This window comes from Alligator mississippiensis, chromosome 6, assembly GCF_030867095.1.
Source record: "Alligator mississippiensis isolate rAllMis1 chromosome 6, rAllMis1, whole genome shotgun sequence".
Taxonomy (NCBI): Eukaryota; Metazoa; Chordata; order Crocodylia; family Alligatoridae; genus Alligator; species Alligator mississippiensis.
In genome coordinates this window covers 21,669,925-21,695,352 of record NC_081829.1, presented here as the reverse complement: position 1 = coordinate 21,695,352, position 25,428 = coordinate 21,669,925, and the positions used below count along the sequence as shown (strand labels likewise).

Sequence of the window (25,428 nt, the reverse complement as noted above, 5' to 3'; positions counted from 1 at the left end):
ACCTTATACAGGGTTAAAGGCTCTGTCAGACTGTTGTTGGGAAGATCATTATGTTCCTCAGGATTCCTGGATAACGCTAAAGGGGACCATAGTACCCCAATGGCCAACTATGTAATAAATTACGGATATTGTTATTGCTATCATTTTGAAGAGTCACAGAGGAAGCTGGGAGGATTATGACACAACACAATGGCTTCTAGTCTGGGCATGATTCACAGGCACACTGGATAATGTTTTCCATCTAAATGCGTAACCCCAAATGCGTCATAGATGCCATATGTTCTCTTTGGGGAGTCACCTATCACCTCCTACTGCGGCCAGAAGCAGAACCAAAACAGTCTCTGAAAGGAAAAGCTGTAATCCACTGAGTGACACAGAGAGATAGGATGAAAGCCAGAGATGTAAGTCTGAACAGGAACACCACTACAGCCATCTTAAATATAGGGGTGGCAGTTAAGTCTTCACCCATATCTAGTGACAATTCCAACATATTCCACGTGAGCTGAGATTTTGTTTACCAAATAGGAATTAGGGGGATTTCAAAGGAAGGATAAGGTAGAATTTCATTACATGGTGAAAAAAAATTACATCGTGAAAAAACAGCCTTCTCTTCAGAGTTAATTAGCTGGAATTTCTCTGGTACAAATCAGCACACAGACAGTCCTCAACTTACAACGTTTCAAGGTACAACATTTTGAACTTACAACATTTATAAATTGACGCCCTGTTTTAACTTTCTGATGTCAGTTTCGACTTTACAACGCTTGATCCCACGCCACGCCATGCCAGTGAACAAGTTCGCTGCGTCGCCCATCTCCCTGGAGAACATCCGTCCAAACTTCCTTGGGCACTTTCTTTAAGAAAGCAGACAAGACTCCAGAAAAACCTGCAGCCAAGACTCCTGAGAAGACTCCAGTCAAGAACCCTTCAAAAAGTCCAGCCAAGAGCCCTTCACAAAGTCCAGCAAAGTCACCTCAAAGAAGTCCTTCCAAATCAATGTGATTGCTATTTACAATATAAGTACATTAATGTAGGTATATTACTCATCTATAATTGACCGAGTACAAAATTCTGGGTTATTTTTGGTGAAAATAGGGTATTGGGCCTCGGTTCAGGAACCAATCCCCCATTTATAGCATTGTTTCCTATGGGAAAATCAGTTCTGAGTTACAACATTTCAAATTAAGATGAGGTTTTCAGGAACCAATTGTGTCATAAGTCTGAGGACTGCTTGTAGTTCTAAATCCCTGGAAACAGGCTAACTGATGCTGGCTATACAATTTTGCACAAAGCTCCGGCGATTCATCCCAACAAACAGGGGAAATCCTTCACCATAAATATCAAACTTGTGGCCAGCAGGAATCCAGAGTGCTCCCTGTGTGCTGTGCAGCACAGTCATTTGAGGTCTTTAGGAATTTAAAATTCACTATAAGGGTGTGTTAGCTGAATTTTGAAATTTGCTTTCCACAAGCAATCATGTTGAAAAAACAAGACAAGACTTAGGGGGGATTTAATAACAGCCTTCAACTACCTGAAGTGATTACAAAGAGAATGGAGCAAAGATGCTGTCAGTGGCCACATTCACACTAGCGTGGACATTTGGTTCCCTGGGGACAACTAGCAGAGGCACACCTTGTGCCACCACTAGTTGTTCCTGGGGAACGCCTGTGCCAAGGACCCTCTGGCACATGGCAGGTTACCCTGGGTGGTGTTGGGGAGTCTGGGACCAGCACTGGGCTGACCCCAGCAGCCTTGCCTGGGTAGGGTTACCACATTTCCAGGTGCAATAAAGAGGACACCAGTCATGCAGTGTGGGGGGAGGGGAGGCAGTGACATGTTGGTGCCCTGCCCCTGCCCATTTTGTTGCCCCTCACCGCCAGACCACACAGTCCCAGCCCTGCTGCTGTCCCTCACTCCCAACCCACTAACCCCAGCCATGGGCGACTGGTGCCACCTAAGTCGGAGGGGGGGGGGCACATGCCCTCCCAGCGAGCAGACAGCAACCAGGGGGGATCTGCCCCCACAGCCAATCTCGCTCATGGTGGGAGGGGTCCCCCCAGCCAATCCTGCCAACCAGGGGGGTCCCCCCCTTGGCCAATCTCACTGACCAGGGAGGTTCCGGGAGGGGTCAGGGGGTGTTCCGGCCCTGCCAGTGCCCCTCACTCCCAAACTACAGTACCCTGCGCACCCCGCCCCCCCTCCGTGCTGGTGCCCTGCAGCCCCCTGGTGCTGCCAGTGCCCTGCATGCCCAACCCAGTACCCCCCACCCATACTTGTGGCATCCCCTGCCCTGAGATGGGACTGCCATGTGGGCCAAGAAGCCTGGCCACAGCCCCCCTCCTCTCCCCCTCTCCCCAAACCCCAAGCATCTCCTGGCCGCTCCGCTCCTGTGAGCACAGGCACTGGGCCTGCCACAGAGTTCTCTGCTGCCCTCAAAGGGCCCCCCACCCCTTTCCCCTGCTGGAGGAGTGGGCAATTCCCCTGTCCCCCTACCCTGTCGCAGGCCCAGCCCCAGCCCCCGCCCTGACCAAATGTCCAGGATTTTGTTTTGTTCCAGTGCTGGGACCAGGGGGAGGGTGATCAGAGGCAGGAGGGAGCACCACATGGGTCTGCACGCACCTCTGTGGCTGCAAGCACATATGTGTGCGCTCCCTGGTGCCTTCGATTGCTCTCCCCCTGCTCCCACCAGTGGAGAAAAGCAAAATCCCGGACATTCAGTTAGATTTAAAATACCCACCCAGATGGGGATCAGAGGGCTCAGGAAAACCTGTATGGTAACACTATACCTGGGGTCTTGGGGGGTCTCCTGAGGCTGCAGCAGCGGCAATCCTGCTCCTTGGAGCCTGGCCAGCAGCTGGAGTGTGACTCCAGTCTGCCAGGCTCTGGTTTTGAGTGGCACATACTGCCCCTACACTGCTCTGCTTTTTTTGCATGGGTTTTTTTTACCCCTGGATATCCAAGGGGTCCAATATCCCACCCCGCACTGCTTCCTTGAAGCGCAGAGAACAGCTGAATATGTGGTAAGTGGCACTGCAGATGAGTCTGAGGTGCCACAGACTTCACAGCCATATTCGTCTGGTGGCAAATGACAAAACAAGGATCAATGGTCTCAAGGTGCTGAAAAACCTCTCTCACTGGGAGGGTAGTAAAGCACTGGAGCAGGATACCCAGAGAGTAGTGGAATCTCCATTCTTGGAAGTTTTTAAGACTTGGCTAGACAAAGCCTTGGCTGGGATGATCTAGTTGGGGATGACTCTGCTTTGTGCAGGGGGTTGGACTAAATGACCTCCTGAGGCCCCTTCCAACCCTAATTTTTTCATGATTCTAATAAAACTCAGTTTTACAGGTACAATTAAAAATTCAATTGAAAGACTTCTAACATGGCCAAAGAGAATTTGTTGAACAAATGTAAAATACCTCTGCAATACTAGGTATGCCTCTGGGGAAATAGAAACCCTTACTCCCAGATGTGCTAAATTTTTTATTTTTTTTTTGACAATGGTAAATCATAAACAAACATGACTTCCTGCCTGTCTGCATAACTCTAAATTCTTAGATTTCTAGATCTGCAAAGGCTCTGCTACCTCCATTTTACAGTAGTGAACTGGACAGAAAATATCCTCAGTCCTGGAAAGTTTTCACTCCAAAATATATCCTAACCGGTGAAAGAAGTCTGCCAGTAAATACCTATTTAAGAAACCGCCATGAAGAATTGATAATGTTCCTACTGGCTAATCCAGTTTATTTTGGGTTAATTGCATGGCTAAAAACTGCTACACAGCATTATGCGAAACAGTTGAAATAGAGTCTGAAACCCTGAGGTTTAAAGCTTTCATATTTCATTGCAAACTTAGGGAGAAAAGCTCCCAACTTCATATGAAACCTGCAATTTGTTGTGCAAAAACAAGGTCAGTTTGGAATGAACATTTTCTCACCGAAAGTTAGCATATTTGGGGTGAAGCTGCCAGCATAAAAATGTGGGGAAATTAAATTTTCACCATAGCTGAAAATCTGCTTGAAATATCCCAAGAAAAACCTAGTGGTATTTCAAGGCACTTTCACTTTCCCATGTCTTTATTGGCTAACCTGGTATTCCCCTCTCTCAGAAGGCAGGGGAGTTAGTCACAGACCTAATGCTGGTTCATCATTGTCCTGGGCCTGCTTCCTCCCAACTGGGCTTGTGCAAAAAAAGCATGAGGCAAGCAATACCCCAATGCTTACCCTGGGGTGCAAAAAGCCTGTCTGCCGCTTGCAGGGCCAGTTCTACCAACCCAGTACTGCTCCCCTGCAGCTGAAGGCACTCGCAGAGTACTGGGATAGACAGGTGGGTGAGGAAGCAGCAGGTCAATGGAGCAGGAAGAAGTTCAGGTGAATATGAACCCCACTGCTTCTAAACTACTGCACAAGCCAATGAAGGTCATTGCAACAGAGGTCAGGGCCTCCTTGGCCTGTCCCAGGGACTAAACCAGCCCTCTACAATCCTGAGTCAAAGGCAAGGCATGGTGACACCCAGGGATATAACAAAATCCTTCAGTGCCTGGGTGCAGGTGGTGGAAGGGCAGGGAAGATGCTGTATATGCTGACCACTAGGGGAGGAAGTAGGTTCAGGAGAGGGAGCTACAGCAGTTTTGGCTTGGCTAGCAACAGCTCTGTGGCCAGGCTCTGAGAACTGCCCCTGGTGTCCCTTTTGTTATTCTCCCTCCCTTCCCCTCCCCACCCCCAAGTTACTGGGAGCAGAGCTGCTCCTGCTATGGCAAAGATTCCCCAGGAACGGCAGGGATCAAACACCATTCTGTTCATCCCCTGCCACTTAAATACATTGCTGGGTGCTGTATTGCCCTGTCCAACTCCTATGGCTGGGCTGGGCAGGGCTGCACATGCTATGGCAGAGTCTTGGGGTCAGGCAGCAAATCCAGCACCCCCTCAATAGTCAGCACCTGGGATTGTTGCCCTACATGCCCCCTTCTGCCACCCACTCCCACCTAATTATGTACTTTAGAGACTAGCCTCTCATTCCTGAGTAGAAGTGTAGTGGAATCTACTGGCATAAAGGGTCTCTATCCTCAAGGGACAACGGTTACACCGGTAGTTTTGCAAGACTTAGTTTTAACCTCCTGGAAGAGAGCAGCTACTTTTTCCTTTTCTCTACTCAGCTGCAAAATGTACATATCAATGCATCTCCTCCCTTATTTCTTCCTCTTCCAAAACAGAGAGTATGTCTTTCCCTCAACAAATGTGATTCCCTGATTTTCTCTGAGGCCAGGCCAGAATGAATAACTCCATCTGAGAACATTTCCTGACAAAGCTGAACTCAAGAGTGTTCACTAAGCAGGTTGGAGTAGGAAGGCAAGGTGCCTAACAGAAATACTCATAGAGAATGGACAATAGAAACTCAAGGCTATATTGTGCCAGAAATTCAAAGCTAGACTCAGCTATGGCAACCTGTCCTGGACAAGAGACTATATCTCACTACTGCACTACTGAACTCTCAGACAGCCTATGCAGGGTTATACACCCAAGGGTATGGAAATATCAAAAACTTAAGTGAAAAGATAATTGAGGGTTTTACTGTGCACCAGCTGCTCCATAGTGACTGCCTGTGTGCACAGTCTTACTCAGCAGTAAGTAAGCATAGCTCTTTCACTGGGTTAATCTACATGTGCAATTAATGTGACTGAATAAACTCTGGCACCGTTTGTACCAAGGTTTATTGTTCCTGGGCACCGTGTTTACACATGTGCTCAGGACTGCAGTACACTGAGTTGGGTCAGAACAGCCCCAGCTAGCAGGGGGCCCAACGGTCAGCCTGCCAGCCCAGGGTTGCTCCCCACCACGTTTCAACATGTTGCAGAGGGGCTTGCTGGGGCACAAAGGTGCTCCAGTGCAGGGCTAGCTGGCAGGCAGCCCCCATGCTGAAGCACTCTCATGCCCCAACCAGCCCCGTCAGCATCTACACATGCATTGCAGCGTACTAAATAATGCCATCATAGGACAGTACTTGTGTTGACAAGTTACTACCCTACAGTGGCATTTATTAGTTGACTGCAGCCTAATAGGGCTGCATGCATAGATGCTGAGACTTAACTGTGAAGCTAATTAGGCAACTCCACAGTAAGCATCTTATGTAGATGTACCCACTAAAGTCTAAGATGCTCCAGTTTAGCTTTTATCTACCCCAGGGTAAGATTATGCCCCAGGCAGTCATTGCAGGGCAACCTATAAACAAGAAAGCCCAACCCTTTCTACCTCAATTGAATGTGACATAATAGGATGGCTACTGATAGCTATGGCTATTGAAAACCACCTAAACCATTTTGAGCCAAACAGTTCAAGAGAATGTCCTCTCAAGGTCAGGGCTGAAATCATGGTCCCCATGAAGTTAATAAGAGTTTTGCCAATTGACTCAGTAGGGCCAAGTTGTCCCTTTCAGGACTGTTAGGTAGGTTTCAATGTTGTAAATCTTAGCCAGGAAGAATGAGAGGGATTCTGCTGCGTCAGTTATATGGGCACTCCCATGGGGTAGGACTGATGTTCATGAATACAAGTAAGGCCTTCAACTCAGGAAAGATGTATGACTCAGGAGACTCCTATTTCTAGGCAAACAAAGCCAAAGGCAAAAGAGGAAATGTCAGCCAAATAAGACTTTCGCTTTTCATCTTGTAAAATATTAGCAGGGCCGTTGTTCTAAGCCAGTGGTACTCAACCTTACCTAACCACAGGCTGGATGGACAGTGCATCTGAGGCAGGCATGATGGGTACCAATTAGCCCCATGAAAGGGGGTGGAGGGAAGCCTGGGCCCAAGCCAGCTCCTCAGGGAAGGGGCCATGGCTTGGCCCTGTGGGGAAAGAGGAGGCATGGCCCAGTTCCAACCCAGCCCCTGGGCAGGGAGGGGAAGAAGGGGGCATGGCCCAACCCACGGGAGGGGAAGACGGCACGGCCTGGCCCCAACCTGGCCACACAGGGGACAGGGGAGAGGTGTGGGGGTGTAGAAGAGGGCATGGCCTGGCTCCAACCCAGTCCCATAGGGGGAGGGGGCATGGCCCAGCCCCAAATGAGACACAGAGGAAGGGGGCATGGTTTGGCCCAACTGGGGGGAAAGGGGGCACAGCCCAGCTGTGACAGGCAGTGCAGGGCTTGGGGTTTGTGAATTTGGTGGAGCAGGGAAGGTGGCTGCATTAATGGCCACTGCTCCCCTGCCACCAAATTTCCCAACCCAGGAGAGCCCTGCAGCATGGGTGCCAAGGCTCTATGGGCCACATTTCATAGACATTAGGGCTGGAAGGGACCTCAGAAGATCATCGAGTCCAACCCCCTGCCCCAGGCTGGAGGCTGAGCACGCCTGTTCTAAGCAAATCTTAGTGGAAGGGAAGCAACAAACTGTTAAAGCTTGTTAAAAAGGTACTAAGTGTCATTTCATCATCTCAAAGTTATGCCACTTCAGGCAAGGATTAACTCAGGGCCAGGCTACCTAGCTCATGCTAAAGTAATGTCAGTCTGCTTCACAGAGATAAATGAGAAATCTACAGTCCAGGATGCATCATTCCCAGCACCCTCTCCTCCAACCCAGGGTGTCTTGACTCCTAGCCATGCCCTTACTTGCCAGCTCTCTACTAGCAAAGTCAGAGCTGTGCAGGCAAGAAACAGTTTTAACTCTTACCATGTGACTACATGCAGCACTTTCTAACTTTAACACTGCTTAATATTTCACAGATTTAGTATTGTCCAAGTGTAACGTGTAACTTCACCCTAAGTAATTGTTTCTCCGGAACAACACTGAGCCAGCTGGAGGAACATGGATATGGAATGTGTGCGTTCATAGACGTTAGAGGCCATTACTCTCACAATAGTTGGCAGAACACTAGAAAGGTGGTACATGATTGGTCACATTGGTGATTGTTAAGAGAGCCAGGGGAGTAGTAGTAAAATGAAAAGACCAAAGATGGACCAACACAAACAATTGGCTCTTTTGCTAGTGGGGCCATATTATTTGCTGCTCATTAGTGTTCATACAGTTGACATGTTATTGGTGAAAATATGAACTAAACCCTAAAAAAATCATGCATTTCACCACCAATGCTTGTTCCCAAGAAGCTGGATCAGAAAAAAAAAATAATATGATTTATTAGCCACCATGTGCCTAGAAGTATCAAATGAACACTTACCAGACTTAATGGATACAAAGAACTGCAATGGGAAGAGAATCCTGTGCATTTCACATTCCCTTTTAGAACATCCTAGCCTACAGGAGAAACCATACGCATATTGCACAATGCTCCACTTTCCCCCGCAACCCCTTTACAGCTATCTGACCCCTGAAGGAAAGCTCTGATGCTTTCCATATGCAATGAACAAGCCAGCTCTATGATCCACCCCATTGCACTCCTATTTAAAATTCTTGGCTTGTGTTGGCAAAGAGCAGCAATGTGAGATTTTGTCACTTAAGAACTGAAAAGTCATTGTTACAGCTAGTCAAAAGATCTCACCCAAAAAAAGTTGTTTTCAAACACATTTTATTTTTGCAGAGAATTTGATTGCTAGGTGATGTCTGAAATTTGCGTTAAAATGTTGAGGCCCCAATATGCATCTTAGGACAAGATCTTCATATACTGTGACTCCCAACCAGATGGAGTTAGAAAATATACAAGGACTTTGTATATGTCCTGACATCTATCCCTCCCCACTAGATTCTTATATGGGATCTATTGCCGCAGTATGACATCATTTGCCATCACCTTGGCTACTGATAATTGCCAGACACTGCCTTATAAAAGCACCATTCTGGGGTCCCATCAACAGAAGAAGTGGGCAGTGTGCATGGCCCTTTTCCAGGATCAGAGCTCATTGAGGATATCCTGAAAGCTTGCTGAAAAATAGGAGTTGTGAGGAATCATAAGTTTAAGACAGGCAACATGATCTAAATAAGTAGATCTTTCAACCTTCTCAGGCTCAAGGCACCTTTCCATAACTCTTCTGAATGGCATCTCAGTTGAGAATCACTGGCCTAAATCAGCAAGTATTTGACCAGACATGTTCAGGACTTTATACTGGGTCCATTTTTGTCACAGAAATAGACATAATAAAAGGAGAGAGAAACTGAAAACTATTGGCAGGGCTAATACCACTTCAAAAAAAGCATCCCTAATGCCAAACCAAGGAGCAATCTAGCATCCCAGAGCACAGCCAGTTATTTCTATGCCTTGGGTAGGGAAGGGGGAAATGGGTGTTGTACTCAGTGTAACCTGGGTAGTGTGCAGAAAGGTACCCACTCTCCAAATGAAGGGATGGTCAGCAGGTGCAGGTATGCTGTGGGAGGCATGGCTGCCTAGCTATATACAGCTCCCCTCTTCTTCCTCCAGAGCAGAGCCAGGACATTCAGATGGATCTCTCTCCCTCTTTTATTTATTTATTTTAGATTTATTAATTCACCCAACACACTCCAATTTACTGTAAACCCATGCACAGGCCTAGTTCCCAGTGGCCCTCAGGTTAAACTGCAGCCCTTCCCCTCCTTCAGTGCCCTTCAGGCCTGAGGAAGAGGGGCACTCATGGATAAAACAGGAGTTAGCTGATGAACCAGTAACAAAACAACTAGCAATGATGGGTCAATAGTTAAATATTCGCATAAGGAGTTACATCACATACAACACATTTGCATAAAACATTTCATACGATAAATACCAATACCGGGCAGCCTAACACTTTCCTAATACAATAATAAAGGTGCAGGGTTACCCCAGGGATCCCAACAGCATAGAGGAGGAAAAAAAACCAAACAATGCAACAGTTCCTGGATGGTTGTAGCCATGCTGGTCTAAGGACATAGGCAGCAGGGATGTGGGGCAGACAATTTTCCACTGCTTTATTTTTCAATAGGAAATTTTCCCATTTCTAAAAATTCATTGTTTCATAAAATCCATTAGTAACAATGAATGGATGCCAATAAAATATTAGGCAAGCTTGGCAGTTTCAAAGTTGTAATTAATGTTTTTCAGGTGATTATCTCTAGGAAGTGTGTGAGAGAGTACATACATGTTTTATTGATTTGTAAACAGGAGGGTAAATACACTCACATTATAATCCGAACCAAAAACCAAGTTATGAATTCACCTAATTGACTGTGCAGGTCAAACCAAAACCAAATGAACACTGCTAAGCTTGTTTCTATTTCTAAAATCTCTTGCTTCTGGAGAATCAGTCACTAGCATAATTAGTAAAGAAAATGCAGCGTGATGATGAGTTGCTCTTGCCCATAGACTTATTGGTAAAACCATCCTTTAGCAAAAGAGAACGTGGTCCAAGTAATTCTAAAGCAGATTTCCTCAATCTGACTCTGAAATGGAACTAATATGTAGTGCAAGTGATTCTACAGATAGTGACAGTGAAACTGGAGGTGCAGCAATGACCTCAGCAGACGAGAGTTAAACTCTGTTGAAGTAGATGAGTGGACAACAACAGCATATCATGCACAGTTCTTTGGGTGTGCTAAAATTAGTGTCCCAGTTTTCAGTACCTTCGTTTTTTTTCCCCCTTAAATTTAAACAAACAATGTAAGGATAGTACATGCTATTGTGTATTGTCTTTACATTTTTACAAGTATTCAATATAAACATTGGAACCTGTGCACTGTCACTGCGGCTCTCTCTATGGCAGGGCTGGGATGCAGCCACTTGCTGCTTCCTATCTGACGAAGACTTCTTCTGGACACTTCTGGGGCAACCACTCCACCCCACTAGTCAGCTACGCCAGCTCTTCCTCAGCTCTCTTTGTCGTCCCTCATTGAAGCCACCCATGTGCTGGGCACGCTGGCTTTTTATCCCCTTAGAAGGCTCTGCCCCTGGATTGGGACGGACCAATAGGAAAGCCTGAAGGTTTAGTTCCCCCTCAGGTCCTCATCTTCACTTTGCCCCTAGGTAGGGGCAAGGCAAGCCTCTCTCTTTCCATTTCCTGATTGGTGGGGAAGGGGAATGCTCCCACCAATTGCTCTGAGCCTTTCAGCTCCAGCCGGCAAGCCGGGCTTCTACTGGCAAGCCTGCCATATCAGCATAGGAGAATGGGGAGTGGGGGAGCTAGGCAGAGTCTTAACTGCAGCCATATGGGCTCACCCAGGGCCTGCAGGTTCTCACCCTCACTCACCCTCTAGCATGTTAACCCTCTTGCATGTGCATGCAATCAGGGCCGTAAAAGACTTAATTTGGCAGTGAAAGGATTAACAAAGTAACAGCTGCCATAGGAGAAGGAGGTGGGGGAGAGAGGCTGCAAGGGGAATACTGCCTCCTCTCTGTGCTGCCCACAAAAGGTCTATGGTAAGAGAACATGACTTACCACAGCCCTTCCTGGTCTGACCCCACATCCTTCTCCCGGAAACAGAGGAGTGTGGGACAGTCCCACATGCCATGCATGCCTCTGTTTCTGGGAGGAGTGTGCAGGCTTGGACAAGGAAGAGCTGTGGCAAAAGCACGCACTCTGGCCACAACTGCTTCCCAATCTGCCACTGTAGGAAGCATACTGGCATTTAAACTTACCCTCAGCAGCCCCACATCGCAGCAGCCCAGTTGGGCACCAATGGTCTAGAGCTCAGGAAACCTGGGTACTATTCAGTTTTATCACTGACCTACTTGGTGGCTGTTAAAAAAAATAATTTCTTCTCCCTGTCCTTAAGATGCCTCATCTGTGGTGTGGCTAATGATGATACTGGAGCCCCTTTGTAAAGGATTTGAGGCACAGCTTATCTATGAAATGGGCTCTATGAGAGCTAAACATCATCACTGCTGTTCTTATCATCATCACGCTCCAAGAATTTGATCTGAATATCATCCACTCAGCATTTTTTATCCACTCTCCATTTGTCCATTAGGTTATGTACACTAAAGTGTTTACCCAATCCTAAAGTGTACCCAGCTATGATATCTTTCCCTGCTTAAATAGGATTATAGATAGTGTTACCCCTCTCAGACCAGATCTAATTTGAGACATATCTTCCTAAATACACAGACACAAACACACCAGAAGAATGTGTCCATCCCCTCACAGGACCGTATAATCACAGCCTCAGGAAATATCATCAGAAGGATGGAAAGAGAACAGAAGGATCCCCTGGTTCCAGCAGAAGCCATGTTCCCTCCTCCATAAAGGAATTAAAAGACCCACCCACCACAGCTTGCAGAGACAATGCAAATACATGTTCTCAGAGTGCAACAATGATGACCGCACGATGTGCATGGCAACAAAGATTTAGCCCAGAATTAGTACAAAAAATAAGAAGAGAGCAAACCTTTAGGAAGTGGGGAAGGAAGTCAAGCAGCCTCCTCTGCTGCTCTTCTGGGATGAGGAAAGGAGCTGCCTGCTCATACTCCAGAAACTGTTTGGCTAGCATCTCCCACAGGAGTACAGAGCACTGGTGCTCCCCTTCCTCATGGGACTCAGGCTGCACAGTGGCATCCACATCACTGCCATTGTCAGGGAATTGCTTTTGTTTTGTTCCATCAAGTAAATCATCCTGCTGAGTCGGTAACTCTTCTCTTACATCCATGATATAGGCAGACCTGAAGTTAAAAAACAAGTATTACCTTCTTGCAGAATTTTCCACTAACATCTTATTGGCTGCTTTCCTTGACCGAAGAGAAGTTGGAGACTCATGGATTTCCTTTCAACTTACATGCAACTGTCTCTCTAGGACAAAGTACATTGTATGTGTCCAGGGCCGGATTCAGGGGGTGTACAATGGAGCTTTTACACCCCTCCGATTACTGCTTTACCCAAACTTTAAAACTGCCTAGAAGGGGCATTTCTTTTCAGACCACACTGACAGAGTTAATTGATTTCAAGGGTTATTATTATTTCCCTGATTCCTGCTAATCTCTCTTTATTCCACAGGTGTTAATGGCGCTCTTTATTTTTCAAGGGTCTTGATATTTCATTAATCAAGGTATCCTTTCTTCTGCAATTTTTCTGCTGTTTAGCTATTCCTGGTAATAACTCTCTTCTATTTCACAGTCCTGCAGGCTAGTTTTACTTCTAGCTAAACACCTTAACTTAGGTGTGGTAATATTAATTCAGGTGAACATTAACTCAGGCGTGCCTACTGTATTTTAACTTCCACAATTGAAGGACTTTTAAATTTTAACCTAAAAGTCTCACATTGGCAAATCACATTAATGAGCTCTCTCTCATACGTAACATGCAAATACTATATAATTAGCATGGGCCTTTCATGCTCAACATGACAGAGTCATGAGCTAGGGCTTGTGAGACTCAGATAATCCTCATGACTTGTGAGACTCATAATCCTTGCTCAGCCGCTGCCTGCTGGGCAACCTTTGGCAAGTCACTGTGGTCCCCATGCCTCAGCTTGCTATGTAAAAAAGGGAAAATAATGCTCTGTAAAATCCCTTGAAAGCTACGACATACTCTTTGAGAGCAGGGACTTACTACTAGAGAACTTGCATACCAAACCATATGTCCCTAGGTGTCACTGTCTGAGCTATGGTGGGCTCACTAGGATAGAAGCACAGTGTTTGCTGCAGGGACCCAGGTGAGGTAGACCTAGCTGGAACGGTCAGGGCCAGGACATGGTTAAGATGACTGTTCGGAATCCCATTTTCGCATCGAACTGGACAACAGGGACATGCCAGGCAGGCTATTTCTGCTTGCTGTCGGATCTAGCTTAGGGGTGGGCAATTATTTCAGCCCGAAGCCACTCAATGAGTTTTGGTGAGCTGTTGAGAGCCACACACATAAAATTAATGAGGAAGATATTGTTTTAACAAATTATAGATAAAGAAAACAAAAAAAAATCTAAACATGCTAAAAATCAAACATCTACTATAAAATATTTTAATTTATTGCAAAATATAATTTTTGCCCTGATTTATGGTTTTTTGAGTAGTTTATATAAAGGTGATTGCATAACAGCTCAGAATAAAGTCTTATTCTTGTATATTGAAAATTAGGTTAAAGAAAAACAAAGGAACACATTCAGTGGGAAGAAGGATCAACTCATTTCCAACTTGGACTTTGGGCATTCGGGCAGCCTCCCCGTGTGCTCCCTCAGCATGACCACAGGCTCCCAAGCTGCAGGTAGGCAGGGCACCATTGGCCTAGCCTGACCAGGGATGGCAGGGCCTGAGTGTCACTCACCCAGGGCCTGCTGCATGCAGCTGGATGAGAGGGCTGGGGTTGCTTCTGCCCAGTATCGCCTGCAGTGCCAGCAGAGGCTGGAGCTGCCAGGACCCAAGTGTGGCTCCCCCAAGGCCGCACAGTGCTGGGCAGGTGAGTGAGCCCTCTTCCACCCAGTGCCCCCTGCAGTGCCAGCAGAGCCTGGAGCCAGAGCTGCCAGGGCACAAGCACAGCTTGTGCAGGGCCACCACCCGGTCCCACCTGCCTATGGGCAGAATAGAATTAATTGGTGGGACCTATCCCATGGCCCATATTTTGCCCACCCCTGGTCAAGCTGAAGCCCACTTGTGGCAGTTTACTGAAGGCTGGTCTATACTGAAGCCTGTAGCTCCTGTGCCTCCTGGTTCCTTAACCCTCATCTTGTCTCCTGGTTTTTGACTTTCATTCCCAACCTTTTGCTCCTTTCTCCTCCAGTCTTTCACCCTAATTACTGGACTGGACTAGTTAAATCCTTGTTTGTTTTCTGTGGACAACAGCACAGCTAGTGGGAGCACTGAATGGAGTAAAGGATTAAGAAGCTTTCAGTAACCTAAAATACGGCCCAGTGAACAACCATTTTCTGCTTCAGGTAGATGGAGGTCATAGCATCTCACCCTTGTCCCCCAAATCTAATCTTTGCCCCTATATCCAGCTTTCCTCCCACAGCCTTCTGAGGTCCTTCCTTCATCCCTGTACTCCAAACCTATATAATCATATTAATTGGACTGGTGAAATCAGGCTTTTCCAGTTGTACAGTTTCTACCAAAATCCTGCCTCTTGATGCCTAGAATGTTCCCCAAGTGTCTGGAATTGACAGGATATACCATATTTAGCCAAATCCAAGATGATATTGAATTTAACAATAATTAGATTCTTCACATGGAAAAATTATATTTTTTTTAATTTCCCTGTCTGGAACTTAATTTTTGCAGGGTTGCCTTAAAGTTGTCCCTTCCCCTCACCAGCACCACCTACCACTACTGCAAGCAGGCAAGCAGCAGCAGTGAGGCAGGTGATGGTGGGACAAGCAGCAGGGGAGTCAAGTGGCCTCACCTCTGCCCCTTGCCACCTGCCCCCACTTTCACTTGGTCCCCTGGTTACATACCACCCAGTGCTTGCATAACCCCAGCTTGATCACACAGCAGTGACAGCAGCTCTGGCTGGGGCTGGAGGCAGCATGGGCTCCATGCATCCTGTCCCCCAGGAAGAGCAGGGCCCTAGCAAGAGCCAGAGCTGCAAGGAGAAGGTAAAGCAGCAGCGCAGAGCAGAGGAAGGAGAACAAGCTATAGTGGGCAGGTGGTGGGGGTGGTAGTAGCTGTGGCTCCAACTCCGACTCTGAGATGCAGCCACCTTATACCTAAACCTAAAGACAAGGTGCTCCCCCACATGTTGAATGGGGAAAAAAAAACCCTTTGTCTTATATTTTAGTAAATACAGTAGTTATCAAAAGTTAACATGCTGCAGACAGACACACAAGTTCCATCCACTGAATGTTAAGGCTTTGGTGGGCTCAGCCAGTTTATTGACAGTCACAAACCAGCAGGGCCAGCAGCAGAGGTGGCAGGGCAAGCAGGCTCAGGCCAAGGGGCCACTTGCCACAGAGGTGGCAAATGAGCCAAACAACTTCAGGGTGAGTGAGGCTTTGCTGGACCAGCCCTTCTGCTGCCGAGGGCCATGTCCACTGGAACCCAGGGGCCCCAAATTCTGCAGGAAGCCCTGTCCTACCCTAGCCAAACCCCCAACTTCTCTAGTCCTTAAAGCAGGAGTGTCTAATGTACAGCCTAACACTATATTGCTTTGCACACAGCATATCTACAACCAGTGCTCTGTGCATATTTAAGGGATCTATTTTCCATACAAGCTTTTTACTTGCTATTCCTGGTTGCTGATGGATGCTAAAGGCAGTGCCGCCAGCCCAAGTATTCAAAACTCATGGAGTCAGCACCCCCCCGCTGAATTTAGCAACCAGTTTATAAGTCATGAGATTAAAACATACATGGGGACTTTGGCCTGTGTACTGTTGTTCGCACTTTGCCCATCTCAATCCTGCCTCTCAGTTTCACTTCCAGATTCTCACTAGTAGGCTAACGGTTCTCAGCCTTTGTAGGGGATGTAAAGCTGTTACATCTAGATTGGCCTAACTGGGTTATGTCGATCTAAATGCCCATCTGTGCTGGCATTCTGGGTGGTTTAAATTGCCCAAAAATGGCAGGCTTGTTCTAAGGTTGGTTCTCCTGAGAAGGCAAGCTAACTTAGATTGGGCACAGGTTAACCTGTACTCATTCAGAGCACAGCCCTGGGGCTGGGGAAGCCCTCTCACTCTCCCCAGCCCTGAGGCTGTGCTCTTCCTACCCTTCCCCCCCAACCTTCCCAGGCTAATTTTACTGGGAAAAGTTACTTACACCCCGCACAGCTGCCAGGAGCAGCAAATGTGTGTACATGCTACTCCCACTCTACATTCACATGGCTAAAAACAAGCTGCAGAACCAGACTGGGTACAGCAAATAGCCTAGACTCCATGCACCCCATGTTAGACTCAAGGCACCCCTCAGAAAATATGTCATCTCATTGCTTCCACTTTTTGACTGCAGAAAAATAGTAGAGCAATTCTGTTGCAAAGAACTCAGAAAGATCACCATGGATTCAAATATTTTTTTATATAATAGATTCCTATTTAAAATCTCTGGGTTCCTCTCATGAATCATGCAATTGTTTGCATAGCTAACTATTGTGCAGTACTTCACAGTGCCCTTAAAAGGCTGCCATAGCACCCCAGGGTGTTGCAGCATCTTGATTAAGAATACCTGTAGTAGGCAATGAAGAATGTAATTGTCCTCTCACAACTATTCACCAACCCACCTGGAATGCACTGATGGCCACAACACTATTCTTAGTGGGATATGACTGGCACTATCCAAATCACTGACCGCTGGAACAGGGAGGCCAAGGTTCACATAGACACAGAGAATAAAGTATCAGATTAAGTCTATGCCTAAAAAAATCAGGGTTGAGGCACAGTGGCCAAGCACTGTGAACAAACTACTTCTGTGGAGAACTAGGAGACTTCACTCTAGGAGCGTTTGTAGACGACACTTTAAAGCAGGTTAAATGCCTTTTGCACCACTTTAATGGCATTGCTGTTTCCACATTCAGCAGCATATTGCATGTTAATTCCAGCCGCTGTAGCACCTTCAGCAGCATAATGCACCTTAAATGACTTTGGGACGCTGCAAAGTAAAACACCTCCAAGGAGTTTTAAGGGGGTTGTACACAACACAGTGGTTCAATTCTCCCTAAATTGAAGCGGTGGTTTTTAAAAAATACCGTTTCAATTCAGGGCAAAGTAAGTCCTTGTGTTGTGTACACCCATGTTAGGACTGTTGGTCTGGCATTTCTCACCAGCACCAAGATTTCTAAAAAACAGATAATTAATGAAGGCAACACAGTAACTCAGCAGAACACATGTTAGGACCACATTATACAAAATAAACAGGAAGGGCAGGTTCCTCATGATTCAGTGGGAAGGGTATTTGTCAGAATTTATATTTAGCCCTGGTAGGAGGACATTGCTTGATATCAGCCCACTGCTGAGCTGTCACAGATCTGTACATTGCACTGAGAGTGATCATGCTAGATGAAGAAAGTCAGTGAAGGCCTTCTACAGAGCCAGCTCTTCATTAAGGGAGGCCTCAGCTTTGGCAGGGATTCTGAAGGGCATCTCTTTATCACAAAATATATTAGATGCCTTGGTGTCAAATATTATCATGACTGCAGTGCACAGAGACCACCAGATTTAGGTATTTTTCCATTTCTGGAGCCTCATCCAGCAAATACTTATTAAAGCAAGTAAACCTAACTAATACTTACTGTCCAACGGGACCCAGCATGATCCCCTATCTGAGTAAGGGTGGGTCAAGTCCAATAATGAAGATATGGCCTCACCCTTATCTAGAGTATTCCATCAGGAGGTCTTAAAGCACTTTTACAAAGGAGGTCAATATTGCTGTACCCATTTTATTGATGGGGAAACTAATGCCCAAGGAACTGAAATAACTTGCCCAAGGGCTCCCTGCAAACTGAACTGCTCTAATTATTTGATAATAGACAAGTTATTTGTCTTTTATTTTGCACTAATAATTTATATAGCTAACCTATTCTTCTAATGTGGGATAAAGTTGACTTGGGTTCTACTTGATGGAGTGAGACACTGCACTCCAGAGGGTGACATTGTGGCCATAATAAAATCAACAGCAAGAATCTAATCTGTGTTGAAGAACTGAAAAAAACACAGTCTTAGAAACATTAAGATTATGTTGTAGGTGAAAGGGAATGCGACTATCTCAGGAGTTGAATTTATGTAAGAAAACCTTCAATATATAAATCTAAGTGTAAACACCATTCCCTCATAATGGAGGCTACAATTTATTCTGCTGCTAATTCCAACAGCCCTGAGGAAGATGCACTGAACTGCAAACTAAGGCCTCTGAATTAATCTATTCCCAATCCAGATTGACCTGAGTATATTTCCTTACAGTGGTATCTACTATCTCCTAACAGTTCCTTCCAAACCCTTCAAGCTTACCATCTTCTTTGGAAGATAATTATTTGCCTGGACATGTCAGTGCACTAGGAGGCCATGGATAGAGGATCTTTATGCTTCGAATAACTGATATATTTTCAAAAGGACCAAAGTCCTTATATCCCACCATCAGTATTGATCTTGGTCATTAAAGTTTAGTCAAAGTCCGAGCACATTTATAGACTAACTAAATTAGAGAGAGAGAGAGAGGACAAGGTTTTGTAAACCCAGGTTTATTTCCTTAGAAGTGAACTTGGGTTCACAAAATCATGTGCTCTCTCTATATCCCTTATTTGGTTAACCCAGAAATGTACCTTGCATTCTGACCACCTTAAGGCTAACATGGCTAGCTACCTCTCTCTACTTATTAAAATTCAACTACTAAGGACTGTTTACTGTTGACAAGTTTGTAGACTATTTTTGTGTCTGATAATGACAGATCAGAAGTCTGAATAAAAGAAACCTTTTTTTAAAAGGACACGAAAGTAAAAAATATATATTAGGCCCATTGTTGTAATTTAGAAAGTGGCAGTAGGTAAGAAAGGGGAAGTGAAACTCACTGGTAAGATTTTCCCCATGTTCAAAATGAAATCTGTGAGACCACATTACAGGGGACCCTGGCCCTTATCTGACTGATAAAAGAAAAGAGCACGGGAAACAATCAAAGACCTGAAGCTAAAATCCTTTTGGCCTCTAGAACTGAATCACTAGGTGCATCTACATGTGCATTAATGTGCTTTTCCTAATGCACATTAAATTTAGTACCTCTAGTATAAGAGCATTTATACACACACTTTTCCACACTGTGATGCACCGGAGATCTGGCAAATCGGGGCAGACTCAATTAATTGAGTCGGCTCCGCACTACGCTGTGTTGCTTGCAGTTCTATAAGTTGCGAAATGTGCGTCAGTGTGGAGAAAATGGTGGCGATGCGCTTTTGAACTAAAACACCTTCGATGTGTTTTAGTTCAAAAGTAGACTGCCACCATTTTCTGTACACTGATGCACATTTTGTCATGTATACAACTGCATATGTTGCAGCACTGGGCACTTTTCAAAGTACCCATGCTGTGGTGCATGCATGTGTAAAAATGCCCTAAGGTACTAAATAAAGGCACATTAGGCTGCCCTAATGCACAATAGAAAAAGTGCACCCTTTTCTTAGTGACGCTTAAATGCGTAGTAGCATATTTTACTGCACATTAGTGTATTTGAATTTTTTTTACGCAATGCTTTAATGCACAGTAAAATAGGCTGCTGCACATTAAAGCACACATGTAGATGCACCCACTGTGATTGATTTTAATCAAGAATAAACTGGATCTACACAGACCAGTCCCACCAAGATGACCCATATTGGCCCCCTATCTACCCATATTAGCTCCTTTTCTTCCTTTCAGTTATATATAGATTTCTGAATAGATAGCTGGGTAGAGATGCACCTTATGGATAAACTACATCAGAGATGCATAAACTTTTGAGACCCCAGACTCACATAAGCTTTCTTGAGCCCAGAAGTTGATGAAGTATCTCTGACGTAGCTAATCCATAGGATGCAATTCTCCCCTGCCATCTGTGTAGGCAGTTGTAGTGTTCCCTGATAAATATTATTTGCCCGAGTTCAATATATTCTATATAATGGACTTTCCCTTATTTCTTCATATAGTCAGCCTTCATATCAACCCCTAATGATCTCTGTTGCTCTTCCCTGTTTTTCCTCTAGCCTGCTCAGTTATTTACAGCATTCAAAGCAGGAATTATATGTTATGTGAAGAGTCTGCAGTAATGTAGATTTAACAGTTTGAGTTCAGTCATTCTAAAAGTAAGGAACTAGTTAAATTACAGTTAATATTGCTGTGTGCAATTCCCTTCCCTCCCTTTGTCCTTTCTGTTTAAATCATAAACATTTTGGGACTAAAATGATGCTTATGTGCTCGCACAGTACACTAAAGGCTCTGTTTTGGTTGACATAGGTTCTATCTTGCACACTACAAGCAAGAGAACGTGGCCTTTAAAACACATTGCAGATTTAGAGAGAGCTGCATACTGTTCAAAGGACACATATCTTTTGCTAGGTTAAGGTGCTTGGTTCTTTAGCAACATCAGATTCAGATACTGAGCAGGAGTCACTCCAGTAAAGGCAGAGTCGCACGAATTCATAGCAGGATTAAATCTGCCACATTCCAGCAAATCATTGATTCATCTCAGATGCTTACCTGCGTTCCTGTTTACTTTTGTTTGAAAAGCCTTTCTGCAAACTACAAACCAGGCAGTTATTAAACAGGCACACCTCCTCCTCTCCCACACATACATTTTCAGGTAAATTTCATTTTCTTTCTCTTTTAATGAACTACAATAGCTTACAAATACCTACTTAGAAAAGAAAGTCTTCACTGATGTACTGCTGCTGGACTCAAGAGTAGCAGAGGTGAATAACACTGAAAAATGAAAATTTTAAGGTCCGGTTCAATGATCAATGAAACGTCATTTCCAGCACCAAGGAAAATATAGAATACCTCTATCTACTCAGTAGCCGGATGACCATAAAAAATAAACTCAGAGAAATCATCAAGAAACACAAAGTGAAAGCCAGGCCATTACACACCTGATCACTTAAAAAAGAAGGCAGAGTAGGGCACCTCAGAGTCTAACCAGTTCAGAAGCTTTTGTAGGCAACAGCCTACTTCATCAGGTGCTAGTATAAATGGACTTGAAGCATGTAAGAGGACAGAGCTATATCAAATCAAACAGCTATGAAACTTGCACCTTTGACTCCTCTTCTCCCCTTAAGCCAAAGAACATGATTAACTTGTGTGCCTCCCTTATTCACTTCTTTTCCCAACAGCACAAGCATGGGCTACATTTTCATTGAAGCATCTACCTTTTGAAAGCAACTTTATAAAAACAAATTGCTAAGTCAGGCCAGCAGAGGCCACGTTCTTTGGACGAGCAGCTAGCCAGTTGTTTCCAAAATAAATATAAAAGGCAGACAACATACCTGCACCCAGATTTACTGACTTCCATAGCTGGCAAAAACTATATCCAGTGAAACCGGCTTTTCTGCTTTTGTCTGTGATCCGGCTGTCCTACCAGGCATCTTAAAGCCTTCAACTGCTCCAACTCTGCTTTTTAAACTTTCCACTGTGAATCACTTGGTTAGCTGCTGCACTTATTTCCTGGGGAAAGCAGAAGTAGAGAAGCACAAATTAACCACAAGCTAATGGAGTCAACAGGCTACTGTAGTCAACAGGCACCTGAAACAGCTCAGATCACATGGAGCAATTCAGCTAGGCATTGAGCTGCCTGAGAGCTGGGGTTCTCTCTGTACCAAAGGATCACCAGGGAGTTTCCCTCTCTCTCGTAAGGTTTTTTCCTTTAAGATTTGCTGCATGGTGAGTAAAATAAACAGGAGTTACAGTTCCAAAGCCATCTAGATGCCCTCTTCATGCACCAGTTATGTACCAAGTATGAGCAGCAACATGTCTGTAAGCAATGTGCCTCTGATCTGAGACTCCACCTGTAAAAGTGCAGGGATTGCTGAGATCACTGGGGGATGCCTGGTGCTCAGTGGTGCTGTGAAGCAGAAAACATTATGGAAAACATGTGTGACAAGACATCCTAGTGAGCTGGACTTGAATAAAAAAGTGATACAAGCCTGAAAGATTTATTTTTCTCTTTAAGCTTTTTGGCCTTTTATATATTTACATTAAAAATTGAGATATTTCCCAACCTGGTTCTTCTGAAAGCTTTTATGAGAACTGGGAGGAATATGCTATCACAAATATAATGGAATTGAAGTTTGACTAACTGAGAGAGGAAGGGTTACACTATCTGCATACAGGTGATCATAACCAATGGTAAGAGCCAAGTTTTGAAGGGAAGTTGCATGGCCAGGGGAGAAACCAGGACACAAAAGCCAAGAGCCAGAATCCATGGTCAAGAAGCCAGAAGCTCGTTCAAGATGCAGAAGCCAAGATCCAGAGTCTGGCAGTCAGGAGCAGAATGTCCAGAAAGAAAAACAGCTAACATTTTGAGGCAAATCTATGGAACAGCTTGCAGACCACTCAGCAAATCAAAAGAGCAGGCAGGGCAGTGGGCCCACCCAAGAGGTCCCACCATTCTTCAGAAGCTGCTTTTATAGCAAATAACTACCCCAAATATCATTGATGCCCAGGAATAGTAGGCATATGCCATTCTTTTTAGGATCCAGCTGGTAAGGTAATCCCATGGTACAGCTTCATGCATCAGGTTCTCCTGTGAACAGTTTGGTAGCATCCAGGTGCACCAACATGGATGTGGAGGTGAATGCTTTGTTAAACTCCTTAAAAGCTGTTTGGGCTTCCAAGGATCATTTAAATTAGGCATGGCCAACCCAAAGCACACATGGCACATGCTATCAGTGTGTAAAGCATGCAAGTGCTGCTAGGAGTAAAGGAGAGATGGCTGGAGAAGGAGTAGGGAGTGGAAGATGTGGGCAAGGTCTAGGCAGAAATAGCCCTGCATCAGCCTCTGCTTCCTGGTCTCTGGGGTGGCATGCAGGACAGAACTTTGCTTTCCCAAGAAAGGTAAAACTGACCACCCCCTTCTCATCACAAGAGGAGGCTGGGAATTTGCCCAGGGTGCAGAACTAGTTAGCTACGTCTCTGCCCTTGCCCAGCCCAACCTAGCAGCCCCAAACCAGGGCCCACACGCCCAAACAAGAATGAAACCAGCCCTTCAACAAGTCCTCTGTGCCAGGTGCCTCCAGAAACAGGTCAGGGCACCCCTCATGCAGTGCTACATGCACTGGTGCTGCTCTGCACTGAGCCCTCCATCACAAGCACCCCCAATTACATCCAGGCTAAGGTGTGAGGCCACAACCCTGAGCCTCAATTCTCAACCTAGGTTCTCAGCTTGACCAACACAGCCATTCATACCCACCTGCCACCTAATAGCTGGTCCCACAGGTGGGTCCAGGCTGTCCTGGAGTCTTCAGCAGGGCCTAAGCCTCTACCAGTTCACTGGCACTGGAGCAGAGATGTGGATTTTCTAGAAAATTTTCCAGTGCCCTAAATAGAGCATGATCTGATTTAGCATGTTTATTTGACTTATATTTACTAAACAAAACTAAAAAAGTACCCCCATGTTAATTTTATGTCCCAATAGCCATAAGTATTTTAAGTGAAATATTTGATTAAGAAAAAAATTAAATACAGTACGCTTAATGTGGTTTAAATGTTATATTCAAATACATTCAAAGCTTTATGTGGAAAGAAATTATTTTTATTGGAATACTTTTAAAAATGTAAAGACAATACACAATAGCGTGTACTTCCCTTACATTGTTTGTTTAAATTTAAGAAAAAAACTAAGGCACTGAAAACTGTTGACACACTAATTTTAGCACACCCAAAGAACTGTGCATGATATGCTGTACTTTGGTTTTGAATTGCCCTGAAAAGTCAATTAGGTGAATTTATAACCTGATTTTTGGTTTGGATTATTATGTGATTGTATTTACCCTCCTGTTTACAAATCAGTAAAACATATATGTGCTTTCTCACACACTTCCTAGAGATAATCACCTGAAAAACATAAATTACAACTTTGAAACTGTCAAGCTTGCCTAATATGGTATTGGCATCCATTCATTGTTACTAATGAATTTTATGAAACGATGAATTTTTAGTAATGGAAAATGTCCCATGGAAAAATAAAGCACTGGAAAATTTTCTGCTCCACATCTCTGCACTGGAGCCAACCTGGGTCAGCTGATCCTCCACTTTCCCCATATAACCCTGGCCCAAAACAGGGAGGGTCTGGGCAGTAGTGCTTCACTTGACTCTAAACTGCTTTGCTGTTCCTTCCAGCTTGCTCTCTGCCTCGGCTTGATATCCTGGCTTCTTGACTCAGCTTGTTTCTAGAGTAGACCCCAGTCTCAGATTGATCCCCTGACCTCCTGACCTGGCCTGGTCCTAAGCTCTGCTTGTTCCTCCGGACCCTGGCTGGCACCTCAATCCCTCAGTGGCCCCAGATGTGGCTGCCACAAGCCAGCATGACACCAGGGCTCCAATATCAGTGCCCTACAAGGAGCCCTGAGACCAAGATACTGGGGATACTGTGTGCTGCCCCAGAGCCAGCCCTCAGCAACACTTCATCACACTGTCCCATGGAATAGCCCAAACACTGAGGGTATTGCACACATGAGCCAAGAGGGTGTGACTGGGAGCAACCACATTAAGAGAGTTTGCTGAAGGAGCTGCCCAGTGAGGGGGGAGCAGGCTGTTCCAGGAGACCCCAGTGGCACCCTGCAGACAGTCTCTGGCATGCAGAGTGCAAGTCATTCTGTCAGTGCCAGTGCCACATCGTGAGGCTTTCCAGCTACCAGAGTGCTGCTTCATCCCTGTTCCCCACTTGTTCTGTCCCATGGGAAGTGTAGGGCCCAGAGCCGTCACTGGGCACATGGCAAACCCATCACTGAAAGTATCTTTAGGGGCCTCAACTGAGCCTGACACAGGGTAAAGACACCTCTTGCAGCTGTGGCCATGAAGTAATAAACCTGTTGCACTGGTAAGAGACATGAAGCTGCCACCCCACCCTCTCAGCCCTGAGACTCCTTTATCAAAGACCCTGTGCACAAGTATAGTGCACAGCATTGGTCTTCCACACTTTAAAATATTTACAAGAAATCTTTTTACTTGAGTTTTCTTTTAA

General features: G+C 45.3%; 1 protein-coding gene across 1 annotated transcript in view; it reads right to left on the bottom strand.

Moving 5' to 3' along the window:
* WDFY4 (WDFY family member 4) overlaps positions 1 to 22,169 on the bottom strand; it is a 287,362-nt gene extending 265,193 nt beyond the window's left edge. Inside the window, exons 1-2 of the mRNA XM_019499474.2 lie at positions 21,734 to 22,169; positions 12,273 to 12,543 (exon numbers count right to left, since the gene is read on the bottom strand). Coding sequence (XP_019355019.2) covers positions 12,273 to 12,543; positions 21,734 to 21,759 — 297 coding nt within the window. The 5' untranslated portion in view covers positions 21,760 to 22,169. The remainder of the gene's footprint in view (positions 1 to 12,272; positions 12,544 to 21,733) is intronic.
* Between the last annotated feature and the right edge of the window lie 3,259 nt (positions 22,170 to 25,428).